The sequence below is a fragment of the Hyperolius riggenbachi genome, chromosome 3 (assembly GCF_040937935.1).
Source record: "Hyperolius riggenbachi isolate aHypRig1 chromosome 3, aHypRig1.pri, whole genome shotgun sequence".
Lineage (NCBI taxonomy): Eukaryota > Metazoa > Chordata > Amphibia > Anura > Hyperoliidae > Hyperolius > Hyperolius riggenbachi.
Window position 1 is genome coordinate 84,772,424 of NC_090648.1, and position 11,513 is coordinate 84,783,936.

At 44.0% G+C, this 11,513-nt stretch overlaps 1 protein-coding gene across 1 annotated transcript in view; it reads left to right on the forward strand.

The window, feature by feature from the left end:
* LOC137562172 (adhesion G protein-coupled receptor E3-like) overlaps positions 1 to 8,493 on the forward strand; it is a 149,039-nt gene extending 140,546 nt beyond the window's left edge. Inside the window, exons 23-26 of the mRNA XM_068273505.1 lie at positions 3,890 to 3,981; positions 4,179 to 4,347; positions 4,433 to 4,531; positions 5,693 to 8,493. Of these exons, the coding sequence (XP_068129606.1) occupies positions 3,890 to 3,981; positions 4,179 to 4,347; positions 4,433 to 4,531; positions 5,693 to 5,758 (426 nt within the window). The 3' untranslated portion in view covers positions 5,759 to 8,493. The remainder of the gene's footprint in view (positions 1 to 3,889; positions 3,982 to 4,178; positions 4,348 to 4,432; positions 4,532 to 5,692) is intronic.
* Positions 8,494 to 11,513: the final 3,020 nt, after the last annotated feature.

Here is an 11,513-nt window from a genome sequence, read left to right on the forward strand (position 1 = left end):
TAGTGAAAATAGCATAATGAATATAATTGCTGATTTTTTTTTTACAATATTCATTTATAGATTACAGTGGGTTGCAAAAGTATTCGGCCTCCTTGAAGTTTTCCACATTTTGTCACATTACTGCCACAAACATGCATCAATTTTATTGGAATTCCACGTGAAAGACCAATACAAAGGGGTGTACATGTGAGAAGTGGATCGAAAATCATACATCATTCTAAACATTTTTTTAAAAATAAATAACTGCAAGGTGGGGTGTGCGTAATTATTCGGCCCCCTGAGTCAATACTTTGTAGAACCACCTTTAGCTGCAATTACAGCTGCCAGTCTTTTAGGGTATGTCTCTACCAGCTTTGCACATCTAGAGACTGAAATCCTTGCTTATTCTTCTTTGCCAATCAGCTTCAGCTCAGTCAGATTAGATGGACAGCGTTTGTGAACAGCAGTTTTCAGATCTTGCCACAGATTCTTGATTGGATTTAGATCTGGACTTTGACTGGGCCATTCTAAAACATAGATATGTTTTGTTTTAAACCATTCCATTGTTGCCCTGGCTGTATGTTTAGGGTCATTGTCCTTCTGGAAGGTGAACCTCCGCCCCAGTCTCAAGTCTTTTGCAGTCTCCAAGAGGTTTTCTTCCAAGTTTGCCCTGTATTTGGCTCCATCCATCTTCCCATCAACTCTGACCAGCTTCCCTGTCCCTGCTGAAGAGATGCACCCCCCTAGCATGATGCTGCCACCACCATATTTGACAGTGGGGATGGTGTGTTCAGAGTGATGTGCAGTGTTAGTTTCGGCCACACATAGCGTTTTGAATTTTGGCCAAAAAGTTCCATTTTGGTCTCATCTGACCAGAGCACCTTCTTCCACATGGTTGCTGTGTCCCCCACATGGCTTATGGCAAACTGCAAACAGGACTTCTTATGCTTTCTGTTAACAATGCCTTTCTTCTTGCCACTCTTCCATAAAGGCCAACTTTGTACAGTGCATGACTAATAGTTGTCCTATGGACAGAGTCTCCCACCTGAGCTGTAGATCTCTGCAGCTCATCCAGAGTCACCATGGGCCTCTTGACTGCATTTCTGATCAGTGCTGTCCTTGTTCGGCATGTGAGTTTAGGTGGATGGCGTTGTCTTGGTAGGTTTACAGTTGTGCCATACTCCTTCCATTTCTGAATGATCACTTGAACAGTGCTCGGTGGGATGTACAAGGCTTTGGAAATCTTTTTGTAGCCTAAGATCCCTGACCTGTCTTGTGTGTTCTTTGGACTTCACGGTGTTGTTGCTCCCAATATTCTCTTAGACAACCTCTGAGGCCCTCACAGAGCAGCTGTATTTGTACTGACATTAGATTACACACAGGTGCACTCTGTTTAGTCATTAGCACTCATCAGGCAATGTCTATAGGCAACTGACTGCACTCAGATCAAAGGGGGCCGAATAATTATGCACACACCACTTTGCAGTTATTTATTTGTAAAAAATGTTTGGAATCATGTATGATTTTCATTCCACTTCTCTCGTGTACACCACTTTGTGTTGGTCTTTCATGTGGAATTCCAATAAAATTGATGCATGTTTGTGGCAGTAATATGACAAAATGTGGAAAACTTCAAGGGGGCCGAATACTTTTGCAACCCACTGTATTTAGTCAGTGTTTGTCCGTTGTAAAATCTTTCCTCTCCCTGATTTACACCCTGAAATGTATCTCTGGTGGTGACATCTTTAGTTCTGCCAGATGATCTGTACGGAATGTTAGTTACTGAGAGTTCTATACACAGAGGGAGAGGCTGCTTGCTTGGCAGTTGGAAAATGCTGTTACAGTATTTCCCACAATGCAATGAGGCTCAGAGACAGCAAACTGTCAGAACCATGGTTATGACATCACACTATGGGAGGGGTTTCACCACAATATCAGCCACACAGACCCCCCTGATGATTTATTTGAGAAAAAGTTAAGATTTATCATGGGAAAGGGCTATCAGCTATTAAATGGGATGAAGTTCAATCCTCGGTTAAAGTTCATTTTTAAGCTTTTATCTCCATTTATCACATAACTTTTTGGGTACCCAGAGACATTAGATCAGGGGCAAACCCAGGATTTTCAAGGGGGGGATTCCTGAATGGTCTCCTTCAGACATGCACAATACAGTATAATATGGTAGGACATCATGCTGGATACACACAGTGCAATTTCCCATCTGATAGGATCTGACGATTATTTCCTAAATGTCCAATCTGCTTCCGATCGACAACAGGATCGATCAGGAGCAGTTTGGATACAGCCAGGGCCGGATTTGTATTCTTTACCGCCCTAGGCCACTGTCACCAGCCGCCCCCCTTTAGTATAGGTAGCGAGATGACCCCTCCCCCATTCCCTCTAATATAGGTAGCCTGATGACCCCTCCAGTATAGGTAGCCTGATGACCCCTCCCCCTTCCCTCTAGTATAGGTAGCCAGCTCGCCTTCACACTGCAGCAGCAATCAGTGTCACTCATTTCCTAGCTCGTTTCCAGTGCAGAAGCTTCCTCTTCCTTTCCTTCTCCAATGCTGCCCAAGTCCATAGCCGTCGGCCACAATGCAAACGTGCACAGAGAGCATGGTGGCTAGCAGCAGAGTACCACGGTCAGGAGCTAGCCTGATCTCCCTGCATTGCAGCATTTGCAAGCTTGCAAATGCTGCACCAGTTTAGCCCGCTGCTTTGGTGCCCCTCCTCCTTTGGTGCCCTAGGCCATGGCCTAGGCGGCCTAGGCCTAAATCCGGCCCTGGATACAGCTGACATTTGTAATGAAGGGGAAAGTGAAGCATTCACACAGCAGGGCACAGGGCTGTGCTCATACCTGACCTGTTAAGTTCCCCAGAGCTGCTCCATGCTCTGCACACACACTGCTGCTCCATGCTCTGCACGCACACTATTGCTCCATGCTCTGTACACACCCTGCTGCTCCATGCTCTGTATACATGCTGCTTCTCCATGCTCTGTACACACGCTGCTGCTCCATGCTCTGTACACACGCTGCTGCTCCATGCTCTGTACACACGCTGCTGCTCCATGCTCTGTACACACGCTGCTGCTCCATGCTCTGTACACACACTGCTGCTCCATGCTCTGTACACACACTGCTGCTCCATCCTATGTACACACCCTGCTGCTCCATCCTCTGTACACACCCTGCTGCTCCATTCTCTGTACACACCCTGCTGCTCCATGCTCTGTACACAGCCTGCTGCTTAATGCTCTGTACACACGCTGCTGCTCCATGCTCTGTACACACGCTGCTGCTCCATGCTCTGTACACACGCTGCTGCTCCATGCTCTGTACACAGGCTGCTGCTCCATGCTCTGTACACACCCTGCTGCTCCATCCTCTGTACACACCCTGCTGCTCCATGCTCTGTACACACCCTGCTGCTCCATGCTCTGTACACACGCTGCTGCTCCGTGCTCTGTACACAGGCTGCTGCTCCATGCTCTGTACACAGGCTGCTGCTCCATGCTCTGTACACACACTGCTGCTCCATGCTCTGTACACACACTGCTGCTCCATGCTCTGTACACACACTGCTGCTCCATGCTCTGTACACACACTTCTGCTTCATGCTCTGTACACACCCTGCTACTCCATCCAAAGTCAGGGAAAGAAAGGGTGCAGTGCTGTGAGCTGCAGGATACCTGCAGATATTCTGGTGTAACAGATATAACTTGGGCCTGTCCCCAGACACTGCAGCGGCCCTAGTGTGAGGGGGGATTCTGGGCAGCTGTAATCTCCCCCTGCGTTTGCCTATGTAGATATCATGCATTCTTTATAATTATGATACCACCAGAATTAAATAGTCATAGCGTCCTGTCTCTGATCACATGACACATGCCGTGTTTTCTTCTTCCACAGATAAACCTCATTCTCTTGGTTCTCACATTTGGGCTGCTCAGGCAGAAGCTGGCATCACTCAATTCAAACGTTTCAACTTTAAAACACACTCGGTATGTAAAACATTTGATAGCATTTGATGATATGATACTTATTATCCCATCCTACCTATATTTATCTATCAAGACAGAGCATTTAATGAAACAGATTCTGAGGGTAACCTCAGGCTCCAGTTCCTTGGAACTTGTTTTTGCAGATCAGCCCGTCATCTTGTAAATTTCCCTTTGTGACTGGTTCCCTTTCTCCTCAGGCTTCTGACATTCAAGGCTCTGTCTCAGCTCTTCATCCTGGGCTGTACCTGGATATTTGGATACTTCCAGTTTGGGTCAGCTGCCCTGGTTATGTCCTTCCTCTTCACCATCTGCAATAGCCTCCAGGGACTCTACATCTTCGTTGTACATTGCATGCTCAACCGCCAGGTCATGTGACACACTCACCTACTGCTTAATATCTCTCGTGAAGCATTTTTTTAAATGACTAACAATGCTGTTGTCCCTCATACAGGTAAGGGAAGAGTACAGAAGAATGTACCGTAGACTCCACGCCAAGAGATCAGACTCAGAAGCCATTTCTGGCAGTACTGTTCCCATGACCACGAAGTCTGTAAGTCGTGATGTTGATGTAGTTGGGTTCAGATGTTTATGCTATCGTTTCTGCATACACCCCTTTTAGGGTAACTAAATGGTAGGATCAAAGACAGGGGTATTTGAAAGAAGATAAGGATTCCTCCAGTCTTCAATAGAACACCCTGCAAAGCATAATGTCTTATACTGTAATAATGTCTTATCATAAGGTCTTCCAATCGACTCCTTTGCGGCTGAAGGCTTCCAGGGTGTGACATTAGGTTCGCCACACCTACAGGTGAACAGGAATTTTGTAGAGAGGAGGACAGCTAGGCAAGCAGATGGCTGACTTGTTTCTTGTAGCAGGGATCAGGGCAAGTGCCAAATATGCTTGGCTAGTTAGCCATAGCAGAATTCAGGGCAGACGGTAGAAAGGCTTTGATAGTTGTTTTCGATAATTTGTATACTATCAAGTGATTATTATTGGGGACTGGGGAATAGGGTAGTGTGAAATTTGCGCTGGGGCCCAGGGCATGGTAGCGACACTACTGATCGTGCGTACATATGTGCCGGCCATGTGGTCATTTTAACGCAAGGATTAGCCAAAACAAGGCTATCTCTACGCTAAGTATTCTTGAGAAATACAACAAATATATGCCTCTACTGATTACCTAATTTTACCATTTGGCCGAGTAATTCGGGGTCCTGCTATTGCCGGCACCCGAATTACTGTGATTTTATTGAAATTCAGGGAGCGCCACTATAGCCGTAAAATATTATGGCCTATGGTGGCACCTAAAACAGGTGCAGTGTGGTGCCGAACAACCTGACTCAACTAATCATGACTACATGCACAGATGGCAATGCAGGTATCTCTGTAGTCATTAGGGCGATTGGCCCATTGTGGTAATGTTTCCAAGCCTGTGAACACTAATGTGTATAAGCTACTATGGGGCAGATTCACATAGCAGTAACGCCAGTTACATATTGCACGTTTGCCAAAGTGAGAATTAACTAGCATTACGCTCATAATTCTAGTCTAATGCGCATTATGTATCTGGTGTAACTAATGGTAAAATTGCAGTGCGCTACTTGCGCACTGTAATTTTAGCATTGCTTCGTAAATATGCCACACTGTGAGGTTTTCCTGATCCTCCCAACACTGACAGGAATAATCGTAAATCTTGTTCCTGTGTTACAGAGTCAAGTCTCAGAAGTACCAAGGATTGATTGGGAAGGCAGTAAATCCACAACAAACACAGCATAAGACCACTTGCTATGGAATGCTTGTCTTATTCCCTACATGGATCATCGCGAGCTGAGGAAGAAAGTTACTCCTTTACCTCTGAGAACTTCATGAACAACTGAGGACTTTGCTAACTTCTGGGACTGTTTTTAAGCACTGGCACTTTTCAGATTACCTCCGTTATTAAAATGGGCAATTAACTGCTAAAGATTCCCACTTTTCAGTGTTACCGCCAAATTTACAGTTACCGTTATTCAATGCCATAGCCTACCTTGATAGAGTGGAAGTGAGGCCCAATTGTCATGGTGATGAAAGTGAAGAGCGGAACAATGCTGACAGCAGAGCTCTGTCTTAAAGGATCTGGAGAGGCGTGGGCTAAGCCATGGACCAGGAAGACCAGGAAAAGAGAAAAGACACCAGGAGCCAAAAGTGCAATATGTTAAATCACCAGGATAAGATGTATACATGTAAGGAAAGTCACTCATCAATATCTGGTTGCAGATATAACCTTCAACCAACCACCGATAAAGCTTACGGGAGGAATTCTCATTCGGGCGTGTGAGGATCCTCAAAGGTTTCGATCCCAGTGATTTGGTAGGCCCTAGAGCAGCCTTTCTCAATCTGTTTACCTTGGAGGAACCCTGTAAATAACTTTTGGACCTTAAGGAACCCCTGCAAATAATTTTTTGGTCTCGAGGAACCCCTACATTTATTTTTCAGGAGGCATGGTCTTTAAATAGGTTAGGCTGCTAATTTCACTATCTCCTATTACACTGCCACTCATTATATTGTCTCCTGACCCCCCAATTTAGTGATTCTTGTTACAGTACCACCTATTATAGTGTGCAGGGCCGGATTTATGGCAAGGCTTCATAGGCCATGGCCTAGGGCACCAGAAATTTAGGGGCGGCTCAGTGAGAGGCAGTAAAGCTGTTCTATACAGCCATCCCTATCTACAAGGACAGCTTTAACCTTTGAACACTCTGTCCTTTACTTGTGTCATCCCTGCAAGTCCTGTAAGCTCTATCCTGCAGGTACACATTAGCCTAAAGGTGGCCACACACCATACAATTTTTTAAATATCTGTTCAATTTAAGAATTGCAATCAATTTTTCTGACGGATTGTAACATTTCAAAAATATGACTAATGCACCACACACCTATGTTCAATTTTTCCCCAATTATGATAAAAATGATTAGAAACTCTGAGAAAATTGCTAGGGTGTGTATATTAATAAATTGGAAATCTACCACACACCATACAATCTTCAGAAAGATTGAAGAAAAATATCTGGCATTCCAAATCGATAAAAACGGGAAATCCGATCTGATTTTTCAGTCGAATGAAAAAAAAGCTTTCGTTTTTTTTCCGAGAGATCCGATCATTTTTATTGAATTGCCGTAAAATCGGATCATTTTATTGTATCGTGTGTGGCCACCTTAACTCGGATGGAGACACAATGGGTCCATCATTAACGAGATGGCAAACATAACATAAAAGTTCTTAAGGAAAACATAATTTATAATCTATACGCATATTACTGAAATAGTTATTGTCTGTGACATCCAATGATGGAAAGTAAGTAGAATTCTCATTGGGGCACAAAGAAATAACAACCATACAGACAGTATAGTTGGCCTAGGGCGGTAAAAAGTACAAATCCGGCCCTGATAGTGTGCTCTATTATACTTCCCCCACGATGGGGTAAAATGCCAAGGAACCCGTGCAGAGTCCTCAAGGAACCCTGGGGTTCCAGGGAACCCTGGTTGAGAAAGCCTGCCCTAGGGGGTAAGAGCTATAGTAAAATATATAACCTCTGACAAAGGTGTGACAGTTTGAAGGCAAAACAGCAATATAACTCAAATGTAGGGTCAGACAATGTGTTTCCTAGGCATTTCCAAATTCATCAGCAATCATTTTATTGATCTTGTGGTTTTATTGCCCTGATGAAGCAGGAAGTGCCTGAGAAACATGTTGTCTGACCCTACTTTTGTGCAATACATTTATTTAGTTATTTTAGCTGCTTTGTGTTCTGTGGGAGAGTTGAGCCAACTACACCTCTCCTTCTTAAAAGCTTTTAACTATTGTATATATATTTTTGGGTGCATCCACATAACAAACTGTCTTAAATGTCTTAAAGGAGCCACACAACAAGAATCCTGGGGTCTCCCTTTACTAGGGGCATTTAGCAGAAAGTCACTTTTGTAGTTGAACCCCTTAGCCCACTCTCCTCCACACAGCTCACCAAAGGTGATGGCACCTTTAGATAACTTGGTAGAGTCTAATGAGAGAAACCCAGAAAGCCCCTTTAGGCCATTCTGCGACACCAGGAGGCTCAACACGTTTGAGTTTTGTATCCCTGGAATCCACAATATATGCTGAATAATCATATGCAGGTGGATAATTTATAGTATCTTGAACTGCAGAATTATTGAAGTAAAATGGATATTAGCAGCTTGAGTGTGTCTACTGAGCCTCAAAATACGTGCTCACAACCTCTGCCGCCCTCTTCCACTGTGTACTGGTAGGACGGACAATTGGTCCTCTCCTAGGGGTCATATTATAAGGGGCCAACAGGTCCTTTTTCCATAGCTCTCCATATATAACATCTTTTTCTATGTATTACTGAATCACCTCAGAAAACCTCGACAGAGCGAAGATGGACTTTCACAACCAATAACCTGGACTGTTTGAACTGTACTGGAACCAAAAGCCAAAACAACAAACGCGTGTCATTAATTCCCTTTCTTATACTGTGAAGTATTTGTTTTTCTTTTTCTGTAATTAATTAAAACATTTTTTTTACCTTTTATTAAAGAGGAACTTTAATCCAGGATTGAAATGTCATCCCAATCAGCAGCTGATACCCCCTTCCCCACAAGAAAATCTTTACCTTTTCTCTAATAGGTTGTCAGGGACCTCTGTATGGCTGATATTGTGGAGAAACCCCTCCCACAAATAGGAACTTATTTGCATATCATTGACAGCCTGTACTTATAACAGAATGCAGAGGAGAGGGGTAGAAACGTCAGGGCTGTGATGGGGCAGTGACTGAATGCACAGGATGAATGTAGTGAAATGAATGGTTGCTGGGGAACGAAAGGCCACATATCTGATGCAACCCCATGTAAGGATACCCTCACTCATGTCACTGAGTAGAAAATACTGGATTTCATCTCTATTTTTTGTTTTCCACCGTATCCTTCCTTTGCATTTAAAGAGGAACTTTAACCCAGATTGAACTTTATCCCAATCAGTAGCCAATACCCCCTTTCATACAAGATTTTTTTTCCTTTTCCCAAATAGATCATCAGGGACATCTGTATGGCTGATATTGTGGTGAAACCCCTCCCACAGTGTGATGTCATGACCATAGTGCTAACAGTTTACTGTGTAACCTTGTTGCATTGTGGGAAGTAACGACTGTTTCTAACTGCCAAGCAAGCCATATCTCCCTGTGTAGAATGTTCATTTACCGAAAGTTCTATGCTCGAAGATCACCTGGCTGGACTATTAAAGATGTCGGCATAAATTTCAGAATGTCAATCAGGGAGAGGAAAGACTTTACAATGGGCAAACTAAATTATTTATAATATAATATTGTAAAAAAAAAAAAAAGACAATTTTATGCATTGTTATTTTTACTACGGTTCCTCTTTAACTTGGAGAAAGAGAACTTTGTCTAACTTCCCCTTTATATAATATGATGTTCCTTTTATGATTTGGCTTTCTGTCAAACCATTGTGCAAATAAAAGGACCGTCACCTAAATAAGAGTGCGACAGTAAGGCCTTTCACAGTGTTGTGTCAAAACCAGTACAAACCCACAAATCATTTTATTGATTTTTTTTTTAATTTAATGGTCTTGATTTGTTTTTAAATGTACCTGTAGTGGAAAAAATGTGCCGCTGAATGGTTGCTCACCACAATAGAGGGTTCCCCCGTCCTCCCTCACCAGTTCCACAGCTGCTGTGTCCTCCTGAAAACCGTCCAGAAGCACATGACAGCTAGCACCTGCACAGTGGCATGGGCCTGTTCAGGCTCTGCTTTTTCCTCTGAAGCCTGTGCAGGTCCGTGCTTCTGCGCAGGTACAGTGCGGCTGCGCTTGTTCATGTACGTAGTGTGGCCGCAAAGTTCCAAGGGTGCCCAGCGTCCAGGAGGAGTCTGGAGAAGGACTTGGGAAGTCTCAGGAGAATCCAGATGCTCATCCGGAAGATCTCCTGAAGTATCTAACTTTTTCATTTAAGTGCTGAGTACAGAAGCTGAAGATGACCTGTGGTTTTATACGTAGAAGAGGTGTAAACAAATTCCCAACATACTTAGAGTTTGGCTGCAGCTGTTCCCGCATACCTCTACTGAAAGATGAGGATTGTCTAATGCAGCTGTTAAGTGATGATTGCCGAGTTGGAACCCTGCTATTTTTGTGCATTCTCTTCCCTCTCATGATGTTGTTGCTATGAAAGTTTCTCTTAGTAATCCCCCTGCCCATTGCTATTCTGCTCCATTCCCTCTGGTCATGCTAGGCCAAGCACCTTATCATTTATTACCTTTCTCAGGTAACAGTAAGCACTAGGAGGTGGCACCTCTCTGCATGACGGTGGTCTCCTGTTCAGACATGGCCAATGGAACTCTGACCACAGACACTGACCTATTCTGTTTTTCTTAGTCAGTCTTCCTCCACTTTTTTTCTTCTGAGCGCAAAGTTATGATTGGGCATCAGTACAAAGTAGACAAGACAAATAACACTTATCTTGCCCTTTTCTCCTGGCGGACTCAAGTGCTTGAAGTGCTTGAGCTGCAGCCACTAGGGCGTGCTCAGTAGGCAGTAGTAGTGGTAGGGAGTCTTGCCCAAGGAATCCTTATTGAATAGGTGCTGGCTTACTGAGCAAGAATAGCTGAGATCTGAACCCAGGTCTCCTGGGTTCAAACCAGTACACTATCCAACCTCCTTCCCCTGTGATATTTTAAGTCCTCATTAACAACCATCAAAAACTGCGCAGTGCAGCAACACTCGATCTCGTTCGAGACATGGCCATTGTCAGCTGCTTAAGAGTGTCTGGGGGGATCTACCACAGTAATCAGTAGATGAAGCTTTTTTACTGCTCACTACACACCGTGGTGAGCAATGTCTGGGATGAAGATGAGGACAGCTTTACTACAGATAGGCACTTCTGTGGCAGTGGCAGTAAGGAGGGGTGGGCAGAACCTGGAGTGAAGATGATTTTGGTAAGTATGCATTTTAATGTAAACATTGCTCTTTCCTCCAACCTCACTATCTGGCCCCTTACTGTAAACCTAAACATGCCATGTAAGCCAAATATGAACAGGTCCACTTTATGTTCTCTAGTTAGGAAATAGGTATTTTAGATGTGCCAAAACATACCAAGAAGCCACAGAGCTACAGAAAAGTTCATGAGTCAATGGGGAACCCAGCAGGAGGATATAAGGGAAGGGGAAAAGGACAACAAAATAGTGAACAGAGAGTTAAAGAAGAGTACCTGTAGTTAAAAAGTGCCCCAAATGGGTTTTGCCGCATTCTCAGATACAAGTCGATCTCGTGTATATGTCGATCCCAATATTTGATCCTCTTAAGTTGGAACTATTTATTCATAGACTCAAGTATAAGTCTACCCAGCTAAGTTAATGGCTGCACTTGGAGACCAGGAGGGGTTAATAGCGGCACTGCATACAGTATTGAAGTCATTAAACACCCCCCCCCCCCCGCCAGTCCCTTAAGTGCAGCCATTAACTCCTCCAGACCCTCAAGTGCAGCAAC